At 41.5% G+C, this 26813-nt stretch overlaps 1 protein-coding gene across 1 annotated transcript; it reads right to left on the bottom strand.

Moving 5' to 3' along the window:
• Positions 1–11820: 11820 nt before the first annotated feature.
• On the bottom strand, positions 11821–23689 carry ube2ia (ubiquitin-conjugating enzyme E2Ia). Its single transcript, XM_021557840.2, has 7 exons — positions 23539–23689; positions 21641–21720; positions 21056–21139; positions 19084–19156; positions 17594–17703; positions 12640–12719; positions 11821–12416 (listed from the first exon to the last, which is right to left on the bottom strand). The coding sequence occupies exons 2-7, from the start codon at positions 21704–21706 to the stop codon at positions 12356–12358; spliced, it is 474 nt and encodes a 157-aa protein (XP_021413515.1). The 5' UTR covers positions 21707–21720; positions 23539–23689; the 3' UTR covers positions 11821–12355.
• Between the last annotated feature and the right edge of the window lie 3124 nt (positions 23690–26813).

Below are 26813 nucleotides of genomic sequence, written 5' to 3'. Positions count from 1 at the left end.
AAATATCCAATAAATGTCGTTCCACTTCATGATTGTGTCCCACTTGTTGTTGATTCTTCACAAAAAAATACAGTTTTATATCTTTATGTTTGAAGCCTGAAATGTGGCAAAAGGTCGCAAAGTTCAAGGGGGCCGAATACTTTCGCAAGGCACTGTAGATATAATATATATATATATATATATACAGTGGGGCAAAAAAGTATTTAGTCAGCCAACAATTGTGCAAGTTCTTCCACTTAAAAAGATGACAGAGGCCTGTAATTTTCATCATAGCTACACTTCAACTATGACAGACAAAATTACAAAAAAAATCCAGAAAATCACATTGCACAATTGGTGGCTGACTAAATACTTTTTTGCCCCACTGTATATATCTAATTTACAGCCAAGATAAAGCAAAGCAGTGCGACAAAAACAACAACACAGTTACACAAACAAACGTACATTCAATAACACAATAGAAACATCTATGTACATGGTGTGCAAATGTAGATGAGCAGGGAGGTAAGGCAATAAATAGGCCATGGAGGCTAAATAATTACAATTTAGCATTAACACTGGAGTGACAGATGTGCAGATGATGATGTGCACGTAAAGCCACGGGTGCAAAAGAGCAAGAGGATAAGTAACAATATAGGGATGTGGTAGTTGGGTGTGCTATTTACAGATGGGCTGTGTACAGGTACAGTGATTGGTAAGCTGCTCTGACAGCTGATGCTTAACGTTAGAGAGGGAGATATAAGACTCCAGCTTCAGTGATTTTTGTAATTCGTTCCAGTCATTGGCAGCAGAGAACTGGAAGGAAAGGCAGCCAAAGGGAGTGTTGGCTTTGGGGGTGACCAGTGAAATATACTTGCTGGAGCACGTGCTACGGGTTACGGGTGGGTGTTGCTATGGTGACCAGTGAGCTGAGATAAAGGCAGGGCTTTACATAGCATAGACTTATAGATGACCTGGAGCCAGTGGGTTTGGCGACAAATATGTAGTGAGGGCCAGCCAAAGAGAGCATACAGGTCGCAGTGGTGGGTAGTATATGGGGCTTTGGTGACAATACAGATGGCACTGTGATAGACTACATCCAGTTTGCTGAGTAGAGTGTTTGAGGCTATTTTGTAAATGACATCTCCGAAGTCAAGGATCAGTAGTCAGTTTTATGAGGGTATGTTTGGCAGCATGAGTGAGCATTCTAGATTTAATTTTGGATTGGAGATGCTTAATGTGAGTCTGGATGGAGAGTTTACAGTCTAACCAGACACCTAGCTATTTGTAGTTGTCCACATATTCTAAGTCAGAACCGTCCAGAGTAGTGAAGCTAGACAGGCGGGAGGGTGCAAGCAGCAATCGGTTGAAGAGCATGCACATAGTTTTATTTGCATTTAAAAGCATTTGGAGGCCTCGGAAGTAGTGTTTTATGGCATTGAAGCTTGTTTTGGAGGTTGGTTAGCACAGTGTCCAAAGAAGGGCCAGATGTATACAGAATGGTGTTGTCTGAGTAGAGGTGTATCAGAGAATCACCAGCAGCAAGAGCGACATCATTGATAAATACAGAGAAAAGAGTCGGCCCGAGAATTGAACCCTGTGGCACCCCCATAGAGACTGCCAGAGGTCCGGACAACCGGCTCTCCAATTTGACACACTGAACTCTATCTGAGAAGTAGTTGGTGAACCAGGCGAGGCAGTCATTTGAGAAGCCAAGGCTAATGAGTCTGGCGATAAGAATGTGGTGATTGACAGAGTTGAAAGCCAGGTCGATGAAGACGGCTGCACAGTACTGCACAGTACTTATCGATGGCAGTTATGATATCGTTTAGGACCTTGAGCGTGGCTGAGGTGCACCCATGACTAGCTCGGAAACCAGATTGCATAGTGGAGAAGGTACGGTAGGATTCAAAATGGTCGGTGATCTGTTTGTTCATTTGGCTTTCGAAGATTTTAGAAAGGCAGGGCAGGATGGATATAGGTCTATAACAGTTTGGGTCTAGAGTGTCTCCCCCTTTGAAGAGGGGGATGGCCGCGGCAGCTTTCCAATCTTTAGGGATCTCAGATGATACGAAAGATAGGTTGACTAGGCTAGTAATAGTTGCAACAATTTCCACTGATAATTTTAGAAAGAGAGGGTCCAGATTATCAATCCCAGCTGATTTGTAGGGATCCAGATTTGGGGGGGGGGGCTTGGGCAAGTTGCTGCAGTGGGTGCTGAGATGTTGGCCGGGGCATGGCCAGCCGTAGAAAAATGCTTATTGAAATTATCGATTATCGTAGATGACAATGTTTCAGAGCAGTGAGCAGCTGGGAGGAGGTGCCTTATTCTCCATGGACTTTACAGTGTCCCAAAACTTTTTGGAATTAGTGCTACCGGATGCAAACTTCAATCCTTCCTCACACAATTACATTTTACATTTATCCAGAGCATACATTTTCATTTTTCATACTGGTCCCCGTGGGAATCGAACCCACAACCATCGCCGCAGGAAGACGACTGAGCCAACGGGACCCAATGCCAGGCATTGATCTGTATGAGCTGTTAACTCAGAATGTGTGAACTCTGAATTGGCGTGAACTTTGAATCTCCTATACCCAATGCTTAACGCTTAATTGGCCCACAAGGTAGAAAAGGCTTCCTGCTTGGGTGATGTCTTTTCCCCCCAACTCAGTTTAGCATAGTCGATAGCCACACGCTGTTAGCTACTTGGCTAATTAATAAAAGGAAAATTCCATGTAAAACACATCATAGTATGACACTTTCTGTATTTTGAAAGTCAGTGGTGGAAGAAGTATTCAATTGTCATACTTGAGTAAAAGTAAACATACCTTAATAGAAAATTACTCACATAAAAGTGAAAGTCACCCAGTAAAATAGTTCTTGAATAAAATACTAAAAGTATCTGGTTTTAAATGTACTTAAGTACAGTGATGGAAAAAGTACACAATTGTCATACTTGAGTAAAAGTAAATGTTATACATCAAATTCCTTATATTAAGCAAACCAGACTGCACACATTTTTTTTTTTTACAGATAGACAGGGGCACACTCCAACAGTCATAGATCATTTACAAACGCAGTATTTGTGTTTAGTGAATCCGCTAGATCAGAGGCAGTACGGATGACGACGCGTTATATTGATAGGTGCATGAATTGGACCATAATGCTGTCCTGCCTGAGCATTTGAAATGTAACAAGTACTTTCGGTGTCAGGGACAATGTATGGGAGTAAGTACAAATTTTGTTTAGGAATGTTGTCAAAAATATAAATAGTAAAGTAGATACCCTCCAAAAATAGTTAAGTAGTACATTAAAGTATTTTTACTTAAGTACTTTACACCACTGATGAAAGTTATATATCTTGCAAACTCGATTGCTGACAAGCAAAACATTTTGGTATCAATAGTGGACTAACCTGGAGCGCTGGAATTCTCTTCCGATTTCATGGTTAGGTAGAATATCCCTCTTGAAAATTAATGTTTTACCTAGACTACTTAACCCAATCCAAATCATCCCGGTCTTATTTTCCAATAAAGTAAGAAAATATTTAAATGGCTGGTTAAGTTCCTTTATATGTAGTAAACGCAAGCCAAGAGTTAAGATGGCAATATTGCAGCTGCCAGGTTCTATAGGGCTCTTATATCTGCCCAATATGAGGTTTTATAAGTGGTGTGCCCAATTAAGGCATATTACTGACTGGATAACAAGTGATGACTCCTCTATTTGGTTAGATATTGAGACTTCTTTTTAAAAACACCCCTTGCAGGATCTTTTATTTTTCAGAAGCTTCCAATCTATAAAAGATAGCTGCAATAATCCCATTACACATAATACACTCAAAGCATGGAGATCAGTTCAACGTTTTGAGGGAAGGTCCAAACTAACCTCTGCTCTTACAGTGACTCTTAACAACCCTGATTTTGTAACAGGATTGCTGGATGTTGGCTTTAACCTTTGGCTTAATAAGGGCATAGGCAGACTAAATGATTTATTAGCTGACAAGATTCTAATGTCATTGGAGCAGATGGTTGAGAAATATCAGCTCCTAAATCAAATCAAAATCAAATCAAATGTATTTATATAGCCCTTCGTACATCAGCTAATATCTCAAAGTGCTGTACAGAAACCCAGCCTAAAACCCCAAACAGCAAGCAATGCAGGTGTAGAAGCAGGAAAAGCAGGAAAAGTCTGTTTTATGCTCATTTTATGATGCTTTAAGGCCCTTTTCTACTGTAGACACACAAGGTGTCAAGCCAGTGTGGGAGAATGAACTGTCTGTTACTATTCGACGAGGAGATGTGGGAGTACATTTGGAGATATGCATGTTTTTTTCCCAAATTACAAAAGGTACTGTTCTAATGTCTTTCAAGAAATTGAACAAATTCTAGGGGTTGACCTAGAATTGGTCCTGGTTTCTTTGTTGTTAGGTCTCCCTAGTAGGCATGTTACTTCTGTGGGTAAGAGAAGGTTGTAAAACATCCTTACCTTCGCAGAGAGGAAAAACATCCTCTTACAGTGGATTGCTGACAAGGTCCCATCTTTTAAAGGTTGGCATAAGATACTATTTCAATGGGTTCCATTGGAATATTTGACATGTACATCACATTCTAAAACAGATCAGTTGTACAAAGTGTGGGAACCTTACCTGAATTACTAATAACCTGATTTATCAGCTATCATTGCTGCAAGGATTCTCTTAGAATGGTTGTTTACTTGTCTCATGATTACAATGTGAATTCCATGTAATTGGGGCTAATTCCTTTATTTAAACCAAGCTTTAGTGTTTAATTTCCATTTTTTGTTTGTTTTTTATTCTTATTTTATATTTCTGTTGTATCTCTTAATATGGAAGAAAACTTACAATAAATGAAACAAATACCAAAAGATAGTTTTTGAGTGGTATTTTGGCTCTAGCCTAATATGGGAAGGGCTGCTACTAAACCAGACTTTGGCTCAGAAAAGACCATAGCTGGCTTCCTCCTTGTGAACCTACTGCCAGTACTGCCACCAATACTGCCAGCATTAATTGTATTAATGTTATTTGATGGTGGGCTGTATGGTGTACTGTTATGAATAGGCTGCAGGATATAAAATCCCATAATAGGGTGATACATGCTACACCCATCTAAGGACTGGCTCTCTCTTTCCTAACTTTTGACAGGTTTTCAGATCAGAAGCTTTTTCCCTCTGGATTGTGGAGGCTATTTTGCCTGCTTATTCAAATGCTGTCCAAGAGTCCCAGAATGGCTGTTACCACCTCCTGGGCACTGCTCAGAGGTGATCTGTTGAGGGCATCTGTGCTGCAACCGTCTGGGCATCCATGCACACATTGTGGGGTTTTGTAATTGGATTATTACAGACTTTTAACTAGTGTACGGGGCCCCAAGCCTCTGTAAGGTCTCTCCTGTGCCTTGAGATGCCGCATTACTCAGTGTGATTGTAAATCGCCTTCAGCCTGAGTTACATGTATTACATGTTACTCCCCTCAGCCAGGAAACCAAGATTTCATATTGTAATCAGACGTTTTACAATAGGCCCACAATGACTCTTTTAGAGAAGTGATAAACTACATGAGAATATTGTCAGCAAGGAAAATGTGTTTTTCTTTCACACACAACAACACGATGGCAACTTGAGAGGGTCAATTCCCAATTCCCATGAACCAGCATGGAGGAAGTGAAAGGCACCATCACCAACAACCCTTCCCTGTCAGATACTACACATCGCTCTCTCCCTCTCTTTCGCGCACACATATTAATTAAGCGGCTGCTGGGGTTAGGTGCCTCTCCACATGCAGCAATTATTCTACACACAGCCAGTGAAGAAAAAGCTCCAGTCAGGCACCATTTCATGGCACAGGGATGGACACTTCCCAAATCGAACCACTTAGTGCCAGCGGAAAAGCCAAGGCGCAACAGGATCTTGTGATTAGGCTGTTCACATCCATTGATCTGCTGAAGGAAAGGCGATTCAAGGGCACTTTTAATTGACTTCAGTTATGTGGACGGAATTATACTGAACGACAATATAAACGCAGCATGCAAAGTGTTGGTACCTTGTTTCATGAGCTGAAATAAAACATTCCAGAAATGTTCCATACCCACAAAAACCTTATCTCTCTCAAATCTTTTTCACAATTTTGTTTACATCCCTGTTAGTGAGCATTTATCCTTTGCCAAGATAATCCATCCACCTGACAGGTGTGGCATATCAAGAAGCTGATTAAACAGCATGGTCATTACACAGGTGCAGCTTGTGCTGGGGACAATAAAAGGCCACTCTAAAATGTGCAGTTTTGCCACACAACACAATGCCACAGATATCTCAAGTTTTGAGGGAGCGTGCAACTGGCATGCTAACTGCAGGAATGTCCACCAGAGCTGTCGCCAGATAATTAAATGTTAATTTCTCTACCATAAGCTGCCTCCAACATCGTTTTAGAGAATTTGGCAGTGCGTCCAACCCGGCCTCACAACCGCAGACCCCGTGTAACCACGCTAGCCCAGAATCTCCACATCTGGCTTCTTCACCTGTGGGATTGTCTGAGACCAGCCACTCAGCTGATGAAACTGAGGGATATTGCTCTCTGTAATAAAGGCCTTTCGTGGTGAAAAACATTCTGATTGGCTGGGCCTGGCTCCCCAGTGGGTGGGCTGGCTCCCAAGTGGGTGGGCCTATGCCCTCCCAGGCCCACCCATGGCTGTACTCCTGCCCAGTCATTTCAATTATTTCAATTGACTGATTTCCTTATATGAACTGTAACCCAGTAAAATCATTAAAATTGTTGCATGTTGCGATTATATATTGCTCAGTATAGTTGTTATTGCTCAGGAGCCATGTAAAGAGTTTTCCATGCCTATTGTGAAAGGAGAGAAAAAAAGGAGTTAAGAAGACTGTGGGCAGACAATGGCATTAACAGATGAGTTGGTTATTTTAATATTTCCTCTTTAATAATGAAAATGAATGGCTCAGCAAGGGTTAGACTGTGATTGGACTGTTGCCCATGTAAAGAGCCCCTCTAAACGTAATTGTTTGTCTGCTGCTAGGTGCCTTTCTTCCTAAGGACCTCTCAATAGCACCTTTTTTTCTAAGAGTGTACTATCTACAACCTAAACGGGTTCTTCAGCTGTCCCCATAGCATAACTCTTTGAATAACCTTTTTGGGTTCCATATAAAACCCTTTCCACAGAGGGTTCTACATGGAACCCAAAAAGGGTTCTACCTGGAACCAAAAAGGGTTCTCCAATGGGGACAGCAGAATAACTCTTTAAGAACACTGTTTTTCTCAGTGTGCCTGTATCGGAATACATTTTAATGGCGTGTCGCAGCACTTGGCCTCCAGGGTTCCCAGAGTCAGAAATTAGAAATGAAAGCACAGCATTGAAAGAGGATGCAACAAGTCCAGTCAACGGGTCCTCTTAGGCCTTTGAAGTTGCAGCTAGATGGAGCACCAGTACTCCCTCCTCCACCTACTCGTCAAGGACAGGTTGTGACTCTCTTCCATTTGCTGATGAACCTAGTATAGGATTCCCTCTCCTGCCTAGTCCCACGTCCCAGTTACCAGGTTTCGAAAAGTACGATTGCTCCACAGCGAATAAGCATGTTTGAATGAATATGCAATTAATTTATTCCATGGTTTATCTGGTTTATCTTCCATCATGTCAGCTATCCTAACTCTAAAACTGCAGAAGGGAACAAAGGATTGTCCTTGTTTTGTGCTTAGTGATAAGACACAGGGTGACCCTCTGGCCGCTCCGTTTCCATGGCCACATCATTAGTGCACCGCCCCAGCTGGCTGGAACTGTTTGAAGTGGCAGTGGCACAGTATCTTTAAAATAACAAGCCTCTTAGTTTAGAGAATAAGGAGGGGAAAATAACGTCGGGGAAAAAATGATTAGCTTAAATCCATGTTTAATGACGTCCCATAAAGCCACCCTGCAGATAGTCATTAACGCTCTTCCATTTCACCCAGTTTTTTGTTCGCACCCTGAAATGATTTTCAGTAGTGCTATTTGAGCTGATCCATTAATGTGGGGTTGTCAAAACAGCACAAGTAGCGAACATTGACTTAACTCTGACTAAATCAATAGCCATCCACAACACACCACCTTGTCACTGAGGTGTAACCAAGGTTTGTATCATGCTTTTTAACGAGTATGACACCAAGGAGAATTTCTGAAATTGATTGCCTTAGTGGATGAACTGAGCTGATTAGAAATCTGACTTATGAATTATGCCACTTCAACCCAAGGAACACCTTATGGCAACGGCTTGGTTCATCAACACAGCGACACTCATTTTGGTTATTATTCATGTACACAGTAAGAGTAGCAATTTGAGGCGGATCAGAGGAAACTAAGGAATAATGGACAACAAAAAACTTGGCAGTCTGTCAATGACAATCAGACAGAAATGAGTCACTTCCAAACACACAGCCTGATAAACACGCTGGTCATGTAATATCAACACTGATTTGTGTTCCTGAGCAAATCTGGCACAAAACAGGATGTATAGCTGGTGTGCATGACAGTGACTGCACTAATGATATAATTTGCATCACAAAACCTGAAATTTGCATGATGTGTTAATTGCTAGCTGTAACCAGAATGTGAAACGCAATCATAAGGGCCCATGGGGTTAGCGTAGAATGAAGAGGATTCCCTCTTTGAAAAGGTGTGACATGCACACACACAGAAGTCAATTACTATTCCCTAGTTATAATGATTAAAGGAATAAGAACGAGATTTTGGCTATTTTGCCTTTTTCTACCTGCCCAGTCAGATGAACTCATGGATAACATGTCTTAGCTACCAAAATCTCGATCCCTGTGCTAAAGGGATAGTGCAACTAGATTCAACACGGGATGCGTTTTCCTTGAGCAGATGGTCAGGGGGCCGGAACATAACAAATATTTGCAGACCGCAAGAATCCCCAAAAGATATTAGACAAACCATTTCAAAACTTGCTAATGATCACATCTCTATTATGAGTGGGAATACTTTGGAACAGATGTCAAATTAAAATCACTTGGAACTGATTTGTTGGTGTTTAATTCTTATGTGCAAAAAAAAAAAAGAAGGATCTAAAACAAAAACAAATCACAGGCCGCCAGGATCTATAAACCCATTACATCCTCCCTTAAAAGGGTCCCTTATGTAGGGTTACTAGATTGTCTCATAGGTACAGTCTCGTTTGAACGGTCCTGACAGTCACCCAAAACCTATTACTAATATAATCCAGTATCCTTACTGTTCACAATCAGCATTAAAGGTAGACTTTGGGCACGACAAACTGTCCAACTCCTCCGCATTCTCCATTTTCAAACAGAAATGGGGTGTGCTTTTAGTGGTTCATTCTGTTCATGCATGCAGAGACCGATGTACAGTTGAAGTCGGAGGTTTACATACACCTTAGCCAAATACATTTAAACTCAGTTTTTCACAATTCCTGACATTTGATCCTAGTAATAATTGCATTTTAGGTCAGTTAGGATCACCACTTTATTTTAAGAATGTGAAATGTCAGAATAATAGTAGAGAATAGTAGAGTGGGTCAGAAGTTAACATACTCTCTATTAGCATTTGGTAGCATTGCCTTTAAATTGTTTAACTTTGGGCAAACGTTTCTGGTAGCCTTCCACAAGTTTCCCACAATAAGTAGGGTGAATTTTGTCCCATACCTCCTGACAGAGCTGGTGTAACGGAGTCAGGTCTGTAGGCCTCCTTGCTCGCACAGGCTTTTTCAGTTCTGTCCACAACGTTTCTATAGGATTGAGGGATTTGTGATGGCCACTCCAATACCTGGACTTTGTTGTTCTTAAGCCATTTTGCCACAACTTTGAAAGTATGCTTGGGGTCATGTCCAATTGGAAGACCCATTTGTGACCAAGCTTTAACTTCCTGACTGATGTCTTGAGATGTTGCTTCAATATATCCACATATTTTCTATCCTCATGATGCCATCTATTTGGTGAAGTGCACCAGTCCCTCCTGCAGCAAAGCACCCCCACAACATGATGCTGCACCCCCGTGCTTCACGGTTGGGATGGTGTTCTTCGGCTTGCAAGCCTCCCCCTTTGTCCTCCAAACATAATGATAGTCATTATTGCCAAACAGTTCTATTTTTGTTTCATCGGACCAGAGGACATCTCTCCAAAAGAATATGATCTTTGTCCCCACGTGCAGTTGCAAACCGTAGTCTGGCTTTTTTATGGCAGTTTTGGAGCAGTGACTTCTTCCTTGCTGAGAGGGTTTTCAGGTTATGTCGATATAGGACTTGTTTTACTGTGGATATAGATACTTTTGTACCGTTTCCTCCAGCATCTTCACAAGGTCCTTTGCTGTTGTTCTGGGATTGATTTGCACTTTTCACACCAAAGTACATTCATCTCTAGGAGACAGAACACATCTTCTTCCTGAGTGGTATGATGGCTGCATGGTCCCATGGTGTTTATACTTGCATACTATTGTTTGTACAGGTGAACGTGGTACCTTCAGGCGTTTCGAAATTACTCCCAAGATTGAATCAGACTTATGGAGGTCTACAATTTTTTTTCCTGCGGTCTTCGCTGATTTCCCCATGATGTCAAGTAAAGAGGCACTGAGTTCAAAGGTAGGCCTTGAAATACATCCACAGGTACACCTCCAATTGACTCAAATGATGTCAATTTGCCTATCAGAAGCTTCTAAAGCCATGACATCATTTTCATGAATTTTCCAAGCTGTGTAAAGGCAGTCAACTTAGTGCATGTAAACTTCTGACCCTCTGGAATTGTGATAGTGAATTATAAGTGAAATAGTCTCTGTAAACAATTGTTGGAAAAATGACTTGTGTCATGAACAAAGTAGATGTCCTAACCGACTTGCCAAAACTATAGTTAAGAAATTTGTGGAGTGGTTGAAAAACTAGTTTAAATGACTCCTACCTAATAGGTTGACCACACTGCTCGCAAAATAAATGTAGAAAAATGTTATTCAATTATTGCACCCACACTGCTCGCGTGCATCAACGAGCGTCTGCGTTGCCAAGGGCTTAAATAGGACTCCTTTCTATTTCCGACGCAGATCACGCTGCAAGTCCTGCCTGTCCCATCTCATTGGTTTAATGAAGCAGGTACCCACATGCCATCTCCTCATTGGTTATACCCACATGGGTGATTGAAAGACAAACTGTGTTGCCGGTCAGTGTAGTAATACTATGAAAGTTTAGATGCCAATCACCATAATAAGTTCAAAGATGAAAAAGCCTGGAAGGAGGAGAGATGACTAGAAACGAGTCAGTTGACCATTTTGTGTGTGGATTAATTGTCACAGTAGGACCTTGTGCATTTCTGGTAAAATGTTTATATCCAAGGACAAATTAGCTAGCAACAGCAAGCTAGCTAAATAGGACAAATTAGCTAGCAAGTGCAGGTTTACTAGCTGAATTGCCTTTTTTTTTAATGCTTTTTGACCGGTTCCCAAATTAATGTAATTGGTTCAGAGGTCATTGTGATATTTTAACCTGCGTGTCGTGATCATGTTTGATGTAGGGGGACAAAATAAATTAATGCACGATGGCGCACGCGCAGCCGGTTTAGGCTCCGTGTTAAGTTTATGTAAACTGCCGACTTCAACGAGCCAATAACTCGAGTATGTATTGTCATTTGACAGAATTTGTTTTTTGGACAGAAGCAATTGATAAATGGCACTCCTGTAGCCATAGCTCTTAGTCAACCATTTGTTTAAGCATTAAATGACCGTGAAAGATTGTGATTTGATCAGATACACCTTCTAAAACTGTTATTTTTTACCCAAAGTCAGCCTTCAACAGTAACAAGCATTCAACTGGCAACACAATGCATTGGGAAAGATGGAACGGAGTCCATCTACATGTATTAACACTTACTTGGTACAAACATTTTATTTAAACCTAAATATTTGGACCAAAACAACTTAACAGAGTCTGATGCAGATACACTAAACTACCTTTGAATGGGTTCATTGAGGCCTGTTTTTCTATATCTTTATCAGAACGTAGGCAAAATAATTCTAACATTGAATACATTAATAATAAAAAAAAATCAACAGAAGTGACTCCCATTTCATAGTCTTTTCTGACAAGCATGAGCTCTTGAAAAAGAAATACCACAGTTGGAGTACGGAAAATCCTTTGTGGTGGAGGCATAGTCCACCTTCAAATCCAGGACTTCCGAGTCAAAAAAAGCAAAGGGGTGCATCAGTATGTGGGTGATGGAGAGAAATGGCACACATTCAGTTTTAAAACAGTCCAGCAGGAAATAGGTGAACAATGGACATAGTTGGAGGCAGACAAAAAGGGGGCAGAGACAAAATCTTCAGCAAACCAATTTCAATCTTGCGTAGTCTTGAAGCTTTATGGAGAAAACTTTTTGGCTTGTGCTCGAACCCTTTTTTCATATTCCACTCTGTTTTGGCTGAAATGAAAGATGGAGGCATGTTATGAGGAATGGGATATTTCCTGGAAATATCAAGTATCAACTAACAGCCTTTCAACAATGTTGGCAAACAGCTAGACAAACTATTGGCCAGGATGGGCACAAGCTAATGAGAAGATTGCCAGCAGCTGTGTATATCCTATTCCGACTGACATTTGACAAACCTTTCACTTAATTAAAATATCTACTGGCTCAGACCCACCAGTAAATTGTATACGCCTCAGCTTGTGCAGGATCCTGGATATTTGGTTCATTTAGGAGCTCTTGGATTCCTAACAATATCTGTGGATGAAAACAAAGTATAAAGGCAATTTGTTTCACAACCTTCCATGGCTTCAAATCAATTTCACCTAATAGGTTACCACCATGAAGCCATGCTGCCCTCTGCAGCAAAGCAGTTTACAGTGCAGTCAGAAGTCACCTGTGTACACGGGTACATTTCTCATCCACACTGACGCAAAGATCTCATCTAAATGTAGCCACTCCATATGCATTTGGACAGTAAAGCTAAAATGTTTGTCTCTATAGCCCAGCATTTTGGATTTGAGATCACTTAGAGACATTTATTTAAGTAGGCAAGACCGTTAAGAACAATTCTTATTTAGAATGACTGCCCACACTGGCCAAACCCAGACGATGCTGGGACAATTGTGCACCACCCTATGGGACTCCCAATCACAGCCGGTTGTGGGTGTCTGTAGTGACATCTCTAGCACTGAGATGCAGGGCCTTAGACCGCTGCGCCACTCAGGAGCCCAATGAGGTGACAGTACAGAATGTCAACTTTCATTCAAGGATATTTTCCTACACCCGTTTTACTGTTTCAAAATGTATTGGTGAATTATGGTAAGTGAGGTTAGAGGCACAAAAATCATACCTCTGAAAAATGCTAATCTCCTGTTATTGGGAATGGTGAGAAGGTAGCATGTTTTGTTGAAGCCTGACTAGAATCATTCATGACTTAAATCATGGCATTCTCGGGATTAATTTACAAATGTTCAAAAACCTAGATAAAATTACTCCAGTCATCAAATCACCATTCAGTTCCTATTTGTCAAAACAAAACCTCAAAACTGCAAATGCATTCAACGAGTTAGTCACAAGCTTGATGTAGTCAGTGTGCAAGGAATATAGGCCCAAATACTAAACCTGACTACTCTGACACAGTACATATACTATTTACCAAGAGGGTGGTCATCTATATTTTTATTCTGTCTATTTACCCCCACAAACCGATGCACAACGAGCTGTATAGGGTCATAAGCAATCAAGAAAATGCTCATCCAGAAGTATTGCTCCTAGTGGCTCGGGATTTTAATGCAGGGAAACTGAAATCCATGACAATTTCTACCAGCATGTCACCTGAGCAACTTGAGGCAAAAACTCAACTTTACTCTCTACATGGATAAGCATATACAAAGCTCTCCCTCGACCTCCATTTGGCAAATCTTTATCATAACTTTATCCTCCTGATTCCTGCTTACAAGCAAATATTCAGGAAGTACCAGTGACATGCCCAATATAGAAGTGGTTCAATAAAGCAGATGCTAGGCTACCAGACTGTTTTGCTAGCACAGACTGATAAAGTGCTGGGATTCATCCGATTACATTGAGTAGTTTATCACATCGGTCACCGGCTTCATTAATAAGATGTACATTAGGGCTGGGCAACATAAAATGTATGTTTCAGCACAATGTTCCAAATGTATCTCAAGAATACATGATGAGTGTTTGTCTTTAGGGTCTATCTAGTCTCATTCGCTCCTTCTGTGCCCCTTCCCACTTGCAGACAACAAACCACTCCCCCGCCAATCACAAGACAGAAAAGGTCCTCATCTCTGACAAGCAGTTTGAACTCACCATTTGCATTTTGTCCCAAAAAACACATTAAAATAATGTAGTCCCTGAAATACATCGAAACTCGAAATACATCAAAACCATTTTACTGTAATAGAGAACTTATCCTTTGTAACCATACCCTTGTGTCTCAACTCCCAAAATGTAGAACAGAGCAGGAGTATCAACAAATAGGATTGTGGAAAATTAAATAATCAGTTTGTCGCATACAGCATCACATACCGCTAGCAGCACTTTAGCCAGACTTGTGCTAGCTGTCTTGTCTTTTATAAATGTGCAATGAACATTAAAAATACATCTATGAGAAATAAGCATCTTATCCAGGTAGGCCACTTGATTTCAACATCTAAACAGCCTGTTCAAACAGTTGGGAGACAGTTGTATACATAAAAATGCAACTGTTCTGCCTTGTTAGCAACCAAATAGTTACAAGTTGGCTAGACTTTAAATAAAGATCAGCTGGCTACTCACTAGCACGTCAGCTTGAGACCAGTGTTCATTTTCTATACTGCCTGCTACCAGAAGTTTGTCATCAGTGGATGTGCATTGTTCTAGTTCAATTTGTAACAAAGGGCATTTTCATAGAGTCGAAACCCAGACCAGGTTAAATGGGTAGGTAGCATAAACGTAACCACATGTAACCTATGGATTTGTATTAGAATATGCATCCAAATTCCCTCACTTCTGTATTGTTACTACATAAAACTGATCGGAATTCTAAATGCATTACAAAGCCACAATTGATTACACTCATGACTACTGGTTTCAATTACATTTTCTGCCAACTAACAAGCAAACACTTTGAATGTATTGCTACAAATTAGCTTGCAAGTTTGCAAGCCAACTAGCCCGCTATTGTTATCACTAACAGCCTGCTAACACATTAGCACTACGCAAGTCAGGACGGCCAGCTGATTGTCCTCGGAGTGGCAGACCACATGTTACACCTGCACAGGATTGGTACATCACACCTGCGGGACATTTACAGGATGGCAACAACAACTGCCAGAGTTACACAAGGAATGCACAATCCTTCCATCAGTGCTCAGACTGTCTGCAATAGGCTGGGAGAGGATGGACTAAGGGCTTGTAGGCCTGTTGTAAGGCAGGTCCTCACCAGACATCACCTGCAACAACGTACCTATGGACACATACCCACCGTCGCTGGACCAGAGAGGCCTGGCAAAAATTGCTCTTCACTGACGAGTTACGGTTTTGTCTCACCAGGGGTGATGGTCGGATTCGCGTTTATCGTCAAAGGAATGAGCGTTACACCGAGGCCTGTACTCTGGCGCGAGATCGATTTGGAGGGGGAGGGTCCGTCATGGTCTGGGGCGGGGCGGTGTCACAGCACCAGTGCCCTCCAAGCGCATCACTTAACCGATCTCCCTGGGACTGAATACCTCCCTCTGCAACTGGATCCTGGACTCCCTTACAGGCCACCCCTAAGTGGTGAGGGTAGGAAACAGTCACGCTGACCTTCAAAACAGGGGCCCCTCAGCGCACAATTCTAATCCATCATTAGGTTTGCTGACAAATGGCAAATTGTTGTCTGTGATCAGGCCGAAAGGAGTTCAGAGACCTGGCAGTGTGGTGCCAGGACAACAACCTCCCCCTTAACAAGACAAAGGAGCTTATCGTGGACTACAGGAAATGAGGGCCTAGCACTCCCCCATTCACGTCGACGGGTCTGTAGTGGAGCGGGTTGAGAGCGTCAAGTTCCTGGTCATCTTACAGCCTTAAAGCTAAAATGCATCAAATACCCCCCCCACAATACCGTTTAATGACAAAGCAAAAACAGGTTTAGAAATTTTGCAAATGTATTTTAAGCTATGGAACTGTTGAAGCATCTTTGGCAGTGATTACAGCCTCGAGTCTTCTTGGGTATGACGCTTGGCACACCTGTATTTGGGGAGTTTCTCTCATTCTTCTCTGCAGGTCCTCATGCTCTGTCAGGATGGATGGGGAGTGTCGCTGCACGGCCATTTTCACATCTCTCCAGAGATGTTCGATCGGGTTCAAGTCCAGGCTCTGGCTGGGCCACTCAAAGACATTCAGATACTTGTACCGAAGCCACCCATGCCTCATCTTGGCTGCGTGCTTAGGATCATTGTCCTGTTGGAAAATGAACCTTCGCCCCAGTCTGAGGTCCTGAGCACTCTGGCGCAGGTTTTCATCAAGGATCTCTACTTTTGCTGTTTATCTTTGCCGCGATCCTAACTAGTCTCCCAGACCCTGTCGCTGAAAAACATCCCCACAGCATGATGCTGCCACCACCACAATGCTTCACTGTAGGGATGGTGGCAGGTTTCATCAGATAATCTTATTTCTCATGGTCTGAGTCTTTTTAGATGCCTTTTGGCAAACTCCAAGCGGGCTGCCATGTGCCTTTTACCGAGTGGCTTCCGTCTGGCCACTATACCATAAAGGCCTGATTGGTAGAGTGCTGCAGAAATTAAATAGGCCACTGTTCTTGGGAACCTTCAATGCAACACATTTTTTGGTACCCTTCCCTAGAACTGTGCCAGAATCTTGTCTCGGCGCTCTAAGGTAAATTCCTACGACCTCATGGATTGATTTTTGCTGACATGCACTGTCAACCATGGGACCTTAGACAGTTGTGCCTTTCCAAATCATGTTCAATCAATTGCATTTATTACAGGTGGACTCTGTTGTGGAAACAGCTCAAGGAAACAGGATGCACCGGAGACCAACTTCAAGTCTCATAGCAAAGGGTCTGAATATTTAAGTAAATAAGGTAGTTTTTGTACAAATTTGCAAACATTTCTAAAAACCTGTTGTGTTCCGTCATTGTGGTATTGTGTTTAAATTACTGATTTAAAAAAATCATTTTTAGAATAAGGCTGTAACGTAACAAAATGGACAAAGTCCAGGTGAATGCACTATCTACGGCAATTACCTCGTATCCTTGCACATCGGCTCTACTGGTACCCAATGTATATAGCCAAGTTAACGTTACTCACTGTGCATTTATTAATACTTCTCAAATTTCTGTATCTTTCTCTATTTTTGGAAAAGGGGGGACTAGATAGAGTGCTTTCATTTCTAAATGTTTAAAACAGATCTGTATGAAAATACTCACATAAAATGTGACATTCTGTACCGTCGCATCATATGAAACATTTGATCCAAATCCAAAATACTGGAGTATACAGGCAATTTTTTTTATATTAACTTCACTGTCCAAATACATAGAGGGGAGTGTATATTACTATTCTAGGGTTATAGGCAAAGAAAAAGCTAAAACCAGAGAAGGGGTCTTGGATGAAAGCTCTTACTTGTTTGATAGTGATGGCTGGCCTCCAGTCTTTGTCCTCCTCTAAAATCGATAGACAGACTGTACCAGAGGGATATACATTTGGATGGAACAAAGGGGGCTCAAATTTGCCTGCGGAGAAAATATAATTATTCGCACAATATGGAGAAAATTCCAGATGGCACTTATTTGCAGTTCATTAAACACTGATTATCAATAGATATCTCCCTCTATCCAGAGGTTGGAATAATACTGAACATTATGATAATGCCCTTTTAGTATATGAGCGGTTGAAAAGAGACTGAAATTTCAGCCTGTTTTAGTGGGATGTAGTTTCATCCTGCCTGGACAAATGTGTTAATAGACCAATAAGGAGTTCAAACAGCTGGTTCTGTTTTCCCCCTAACCACTCACACCACCAGTCCTAGCAAAATTATCTTGAGAAATTGCTCTTCATAGAAACTATTTTTGTTTGTTTTCAATTAAAATGGCCAACAAGGCAAGAGTAAACATGTCATCACCCACTAATGCAGCACCCCCTTGGGGCAATCACTAATTTTGTAATTGACAGGTCCATTTATTAAGACGCATCACTCCAAGTTGTGTCAAATGGGTCCCGTGGTGTCAGATATGGCGTGGGCCCGTGGTGTCAGATATTGCGTGGGTTAGCTAGACTCATTTCCCTGAGCATGTGTGCCAAATTTCATCACTGAGTCAGACAGCAATAAAAACATGTGCGCGTTATATAGCCACCATGTGGTCAATATGAATGCGCTTGCATATGTTAAGTATTGAGTGTTTGCAACATGCTTACCAAATTTTGTTACACTATGAACCTGCTTGACTTGACCGACATATGTGCCAGACCACATCCATGTAAACATTGGTCATTTTTATTTTATTTAACTAGGCAAGTCAGTTAAGAGAAATTATTTACTATGACCGCCTACCCCAGCCAACGCTGTGCCAATTGTGCAGCGCCCTATGGGACTCCAATCCCGGCCAGATGTGATACAGCCTGGATTCAAACCAGGGACTGTTTGTGACGACTCTTGCACTGAGATGCAGTGCCTTAGATCGATGCTACACTCAGGAGCCATCAATAGTGGCCATGTTTTAGGTACTAGTATGAAAAATATTGCGTTGAGACCTTTGGCCATAGATGCCATATCAAGTTTCATGTAGATCAGTCATTCGGTGCCATAAGAGTAGCACCTTAGGTGTATCACAAATTTCTCAATGGCAGACCTTATGGGTCCCAGAGGCAAATTAGTTCCTTATGAGGGACCCATGTGGCAAATTTCATGACTTTGTCAAACGGGGTGAGGAGCATGACCTTTGAAAATTTGCATTTTCTTGTTACAGGGCCACCATCTGGCTAATCAGTGTAATATTGTAAATGCTGGATCTCTACAGCAAGACGCATCATTCACCCACAGTAAGGTACTTAACTGTTACCCAGAAATTATACAGATAACAGCTTCATTGGACTTTTAAAAAGAGAAAACATACACTTGGGAGGTGAAGAAGGATAGTCATCCTTGAAGAGCATTCGGAGTTTAAACAAGCCCCCCTCCCATGGGGTCTGTGGAGAGAAATATAGCAATTTGGTCAACACTCCTTCAGTAACTCGAGTTATTCATAGTGAAGCAATGAGAATGTCGCACAACTGTGGTAATCAATTAACATTGGTCATCCAGCAGCTATACAGATGTTAGTACCAGCACCTCAGTGTATTTAATACTTCCTACAACCAATTAATACCCTGCTTAGTTGTATTAAAACAAAATCTGCTGTCCATACAGTGACAACTTATTAGGCTGCAAAGGAGTGATTGCTTCCTCCAGTCTGAACATAGTGATACCTACTAGAGGTCGACCGATTAATCGGAATGGCCGATAAATTTGGGCCGATTAATTTTTCATAACAATCGGAAAACTGTATTTTTGGACACCGATTTGGCCGTTTTTTTTCCTTTTACACCTTTATTTAACTAGGCAAGTCAGTGAAGAACACATTCTTATTTTCAATGACGGCCTAGGAACGGTGGGTTAACTGCCTTGTTCATTGGCAGAACGACAGATTTTTACCTTGTCAGCTCGGGGATTCAATCTTGCAACCTCTCAGTTAACTAGTCCAACGCTCTAACCACCTAATTACATTGCACTCCACAAGGAGCCTGCCTGTTACGCGAATGCAGTAAGCCAAGGTAAGTTGCTAGCTAGCATTAAACTTCTATAAAAACAATCAATCATAATCACTAGTTAACTACACATGGTTGATGATATTACTAGTTTATCGAGTGTCCTGCGTTGCATATAATCGATGCGGTGTGTATTCGTGAGAAAGACTGTCATTGCTCCAATGTGTACCTAACCATAAACATCAATACCTTTCTAAAAATCAATACACAGAAGTATATATTTTGAAACCTGCATATTTAGCTTAAAGAAATCCAGGTTAGCCAGCAGCATTAACCAGGTGAAATTGTGTCACTACTCTTGCATTCATTGCACGCAGAGTCAGTGTATATGCAACAGTTTGGGCAGCCTAATTTGCTTTCGAGAGTTTCCGGATTCGACCAAATTAATGACCTATGGCTTGTATTTCTGTGTGTTATTATGACATAACTAGGTCTATGATTTGATAGAGCAGTCTGACTGAGCGATGGTAGGCAGCAGCAGGCTTGTAAGCATTCATTCAAACAGCACTTTTGTGCGTTTTGCCAGCAGTTCTTAGCATTAGCTTCAAGCATTGCGCTGTTTATGACTTCAAGCCTATCAACTCTGAGATTAGGCTGGTGTAACCGATGTGAAATGCTAGCTAATTAGCGGGGTGCGCGCTAATAGCGTTTCAAACGTCACTCGCTCTGGGACTTGGAGTGGTTGTTCCCCTTGCTCTGCATGGGTAACGCTGCGTCGAGGGTGGCTGTTAATGTGTTCCTGGTTCGAGCCCAGGTAGGAGCGAGGAGAGGGACGGAAGCTATACTGTTACACTGGCAATACTAAAGTGCCTATAAGAACATCCAATAGTCAAAGGTTAATGAAATAAATACAAATGCTATTGAGAGAAAAAGTCCTATAATTCCAATAACTACAACCTAAAACGTCTTACCTGGAAGTATTGAAGACTCATGTTAAAAGGAACCACCAGCTTTCATATGTTCTCATGTTCTGAGCAAGGAACTTAAACGTTAGGTTTACATGGCACATTGCACTTTTACTTTTTTCTCCAACACTTTGTTTTTGCATTTTTTAAACCATTATTTGAGGCTAAATTGATTTTATTGATGTATTATATTAAGTTCAAATAAGTGTTCATTCAGTATTGTTGTAATTGTCATTACAAATAAAAACAATTCGGCATCGGCTTTTTTTGGTCCTCCAATAATCGGTATCGGCGTTGAAAAATCATAATCGGTCGACTTCTAGTACCTACAAAACATACAGAGAATGTTCTGCTCTCACTCATGAGAGACTCTTACCCCCTTCTTTCCAGGGATGGCACACTCCCAATTCATCAAGTTCATTGTTCCATCTGGGTTTTTTGTTGGCACAGCAACAAACCCCTAGGGAGAGGGAAGAGATATTGTTCAACATGTTAAATGTCTAACTCCATGAAATTGCCAACTACAGCCCTGCCCAGAATCAATCCTGAGCCCCCGACCCTCTATGGCTGCGTAACTAAATGTGTTTAGTTGGCAGCGCTGCCCTGTTAACGGCTCAGTCACCTGTAATGTAGGCTATTGTATTAGTTCTAACAGCCATCAGTTATGCAGTACCTGTTCAGATGTAGGCCTATGCCTGTGTTTATATTGTCCCCCTGTAAGAGTAATGCTGGTGACAAATCCAATTTCCCACTTGGGATCAATAAAGTTTATTCAACCAGGCCAGGGCAGTACAGCTGTGCTTGGCATAGTGTAAAATGTTATGAGGAATAGACGATCCAGAAACATTTCCACAAGCAGGTCTTCCAAAATGACACATGCCCTTAAAGAACCAGCTAGGCTTATACGAAAAAGGCACTGTTGACATGAAAATGGCTTCCACCCAAGTCCCTTGATACTCACAAAAGGATGGTCTTTCCTCCAAGCCTTCCTTTCTTGTGCAAGACGACTTAAGGCTATACCAGACATGACGTGAGGACTCCCTAAATCAAAAACAAGAGATCAACAGTGGTGTACAGCTCTATTGAAATAAACAATGCAGATGTGATGCACAAGTTCAGCATCAGATCAGTTCAGGTGGTTTTCATTTCTCTGGCATTTGATCAATTCATGTTACTAGTCTCTGGATAACAGCACAGCCAAATGTTCACAATGCTGCAACCACTTCAACTAGGTCACATCCACAGGTTCCAAGAGGCACAACCAAACACCTAGCCTAAATGTGTTCAATATGAACTCAGTCTTTCATATTGTTTTCAACATTATTGTAATGCAGCTTGTTTGCTTTTTTTGTGTGTGTAGTAAAAGGTACAACTGACTTCCATTCAGGTAGGCTCCAAGTTCTTCAAATGTCCCCATAGGAAAACCCTATGCAGAAACCATTTTGGATCCAGGAATAGCCTGGAACCCCAAAGGGTTCCCCTATGGGGAGAGCCAAAGAAACCTTGGAGCCTTTTTTTCCCCTCTTAGTGTAATGTAAGCATTGATTGCATAAAACAAACTAAAGACCAAAACAAACTGAATAATCTGGTGAAAATATTTTACTTTACATTATCTGGGGAGCCTAGTTATTGTAGGTAGCTGGGGGCCCTGGTGTAGAAAAGCTATTGCAAATATTTTAACTAAACCAAGATGGACCACACTGTCAATTCCAATGGGAACAGATGAGTCATAGTGGGCAGAACAAGCAAGGTGGGCAGAGCCAAGCTAGCGAGATCCTATTGGCCAGTTCTAGCATACATCTGAATCCTTCCGTTAGGGAACGCCTACTCAAATGCGTGTGTGCACTAACTGAATTCGACATTGCACTCCTAAACACTTCGATTTTATAAACTTTGGCAAAGGCTAAAGTCTACTGATCTTAGTCCACTGTTCAAAACAGACTAGTTTTGGGAAAAGGCTTGAGAACAAATGTTTCATCGATGAGAAAATGTGCAGAATATAGTCCAAAATCGATTTCGTTCCATCTTCTCCCACTGCGTGCCAGTGGGCTTCCTCTCACTACCATATTTGGTTGAGAGATTAAACGCCAAGCGACGCTTCATATTTACAAATCCAGTGTAATATCCGTCTCGTTGTTCCATCTGTGGCTATAGTATTGAAGCTTCATACCAGACTAACGCGACACATTTTTTTTATGTGCCACTATCAATATGCTGACAAGATTGCGAGACCTAAAATATAATGACAGGAGAAACTTTGGCCTCGAGGTTTAGGAATTCAATTCCCACAAACGAGATATCTGTTGGATGTTTAGGTTATCACTCAGCGGAATGGTACAAAGGAACCGGTAACGCTGGTTGCAAATGTAGCAAACTAGCATGTTCGCTATAGCAGCTTTTGTTGACACACACATGCCCCATAAAGTATGTATTGATTGATAACTTGTACAGCAGTAGTTACAATTGCAGTCTTTCTGTTGTCCAACGCGAATATGCAACTCTGCGCAATGCTGGCACAAAAAGCCGCTAAACAAGTGTGCAACAGAGTGCGCAGTAGTCACATTTCGAGGCTAGGTTAGCTACATGGAAGTCCAGTTTAGGATGCCTTACCAATTTAAATACACATATCCAGCCGAGATAAAACATGTGACGTTTAAGATTGACGTAAATACAGGTGTTTCAGTCTTCCGTCTGAATAGCGTAGTTAGCTAGCCAACTACTTTAGCCTAGCTAATAGTAGCAAGCCTTCTGGCGTTAGCTTCATAAACCCCAAACCACAAAAAAACTTACAAAAAAAAAAACTTACACCGACTACGGATAAAAAAAAAAAAACTTTCTCAGTAGGCGACAAAGACTTACCTTCAGTGTGATAAAAATCACTATATTTTTAAAAGAACACTCGAGTAGCCCAATTTTTAAAATCTAACTCGAGACAAATCTAGCTAGGCTAGTGAAGTTTCCCTCCTGAAAAAAAAAAAGTGAAATTTAGCCTAGGCTAAATAGGACCTGATTACTTGCTAGTGCCTGAAAACAATTAGCGCCAATGACTTAATATGACAATTAGTTCTCTACAAGGTGTTGCTTATTAAAAGAGTGGTTGTAATCAAATTTGCTACCATCCCAAATTATTTTGAGTCAGCTATTTAACAAGAAAAAACAGACAAAAACATGAAACATTGAATATTCTGTGAACTATGTGGTGACACAACTAATACGATGAATATATTATATTTAGCAGAAAATTAAGGTACGGTGTTGGCACAAATTATATGATAATTTAGAGATTTTAATCATGATTTTCAGGCAAAGCATTGGACAGCTATGCATTTAAAGAGACAGTACACCCAAAGTTAGGGACTGAGTGTATCCAAATGATTTTGACCCTACCATTATGCTTGTTTACACTGAGCTGCACTGGGGTCGGAACGCCGTCATAGTTAATTTAAGACAATGCAGAGTTGGCGCAAGATATGGGTCAGAAAACATACCTTAATACAGGGATGGGATATGTTACTGTATTCCAAGATCTGACCTTCATCCAAACTGATTCAACCAGAAGATTAAAATACTGTTGGTTTTTGGCCTCCCGGGTGGTTAAGGGCGCTGTACTGCAGCGCCAGCTGTGCCACCAGAGACTCTGGGTTCGCGCCCAGGCTCTGTCGTAACCGGCCACGACAGGGAGGTCCATGGGTCGAAGCACAATTGGCCTAGCGTCGTCTGGGTTAGGGAGGGGTTGGCTGGTAGGGATATCCTCTCATCGCGCACCAGCGACTCCTGTGGCGGGCCAGGCGCAGTGCGCGCCAACTAAGGTTGCCAGGTGCATGGTGTTTCCTCTGACACATTCGGGTTGGATGCGCGCTGTGTTAAGAAGCAGTGCGGCTTGGTTGGGCTGTGTATCGGAGGACGCATGACTTTCAACCTTTATAACTCCCGTACGGGCTCGGGAGAGACAGCGATGAGACAAGATAGTAGCTACTAAACAATTGGATACCACGAAACTGGGTTAAATTCAAAAAAATATATACTGTTGATTTTCTTTCAGCAGCCATTATGGAATGGCACGTCGTGTTGAACAACAAAATAATTGATTACACAGTCATCCCAAAATGGGGGACAAAAAAAGGCAGTTTTTCAACAGCAAAAAAAAACAGTATTTCCATCTTCTCATCGAGAATAATAACATCTTCTCTCATCGAGAAGATGGAAATACTGTTTTTTTTTGCTGTTGAAAAACTGCCTTTTTTTTGTCCCCCATTTTGGGATGACTGTGTAATCAATTATTTTGTTGTTCAACACGACGTGCCATTCCATAATGGCTGCTGTAACTACTTCTAGTTAGCATGAGTTCGAAAAAGGACAGCTTTTTTTGAAAGAAAATCAACAGTAAATATTTTTTTGAATTTAACCCAGTTTCGTGGTATCCAATTGTTTAGTAGCTACTATCTTGTTTCATCGCTATAACTCAAAGGTTGAAAGTCATGCGTCCTCCGATACACAACCCAACCAAGCCGCACTGCTTCTTAACACAGCGCGCATCCAACCCGAATGTGTCAGAGGAAACACCATGCACCTGGCAACCTTGGTTGGCGCGCACTGCGCCTGGCCCGCCACAGGAGTCTCTGGTGCGCGATGAGAGGATATCCCTACCAGCCAACCCCTCCCTAACCCAGACGACGCTAGGCCAATTGTCCAGTTTGGATAAAAGTAACATTTGGAGTTCAGTGCTAGTAGAGCTCACCAGCTTGTAGTCCTAAAACCCAGAAATTAGATACAATGACGGTCTACCCTGACCAAACCCAGATGACGCTGGGCCAATTGTGCACTGCCTTATTGGACTCCCAATCACGGCTGGATGTGATGCAGCCTGGATTCGAACCAGGTACTGCAGTGACACCTCTTGCACTGAGATGCAATGTCTTAGACCACTACGCCACTCAAAAATGAGTAGAGAAAGTTTAGGGTCTTTGAATAAATGCAGAAAATAAGGTCTGAGGTGAACACTGGCTTAGGAGATCTGATACATTTGGTTCTATACAATAATAGCAGTCCGTTAACATGACTTTTATGAATTATGAAGCCTTTGTGCTTTTTTAAAACATAAATTCTTAAACATTTACAAAATGTGACATTAGCTTATCTCATAGAACAACATATATAAGATCTCCTAAGCCTGTGTTTACCACAGACCTTATTTTTGCCGTTCATCCAAAACCCCCACAAAAACGTCATTTATATTCCTTATAGGCTTTGTCCAACGGACCACGGCGGAGTTCATGCCTACAAAAAGACACCATTACCATTTCTCTCTATACCCCATGCCTGCATTGACATACGTTTTCTGACCCATATCTTACTCTGGCTCAGTTGTCTTATTTTAACCATGATAGCTTTCCATCCCCAGTGCAGCTCACTGTAAAAAAAAATGTAATAGTAGGGTTGGAATCTTCTGGCTAGGACTGTGCAAAATCTTAGTTTATGACAATATTTTTGGGAATCACTCGAGAGTATTTTCCTACTTAAATATTGCATTCTGTGTGGAAATAGATAGTGATGCATTAATACGCGTTGTAGTAGCTGCTAAACATTATGATGACAATAATCACACTACTTCGTTTCTAACACATACAGATGATCCCTTCACAAACGAGGTTTGTTCACAAAACCTGGGTCGTGTTTAGGAGGGTGAAACCAGAACGGAACTAGAACATCTTTGGTGCATCGTAGGCTACTGAAACTTTAGTGTTAGATTGATTGACCAAAGTTCCTCGATGTGTTTCTATCTGAACGTTCAACAATGTTGTGCCATAAAGTTTCTAAACCCAGAGGCGCAACGTCGCGAGACTTCCGGGAAGGATTACAAAACAGACCAAGCAGACCAGGCCGGAGTTTGGGGTTTGAGAAGTCAATGAGAAAAAGGAAACATTCTTCCTTAGTTGTGCCTTCAGATTTCGAGAAAATGTACAACCTAGATTCGAGCCAATGTCTTAAGTAGTGGAACATGTTTTTACTCCAACCTCGTGAAGGTGACAAACTGACAAGTTGATATTGAAGGAGTGCCTTTGACAACATATATGCACAGTCTGGACCATTAGACTCGATGACATTGCCTACAAGTGTGAGGATTTCTATAGAGT

Source organism: Oncorhynchus mykiss, chromosome 13 (assembly GCF_013265735.2).
Source record: "Oncorhynchus mykiss isolate Arlee chromosome 13, USDA_OmykA_1.1, whole genome shotgun sequence".
In the NCBI taxonomy this organism is placed as follows: Eukaryota; Metazoa; Chordata; class Actinopteri; order Salmoniformes; family Salmonidae; genus Oncorhynchus; species Oncorhynchus mykiss.
Note: the sequence above shows the minus strand (reverse complement) of the source record. Positions and strands in the feature narration are given on the sequence as shown.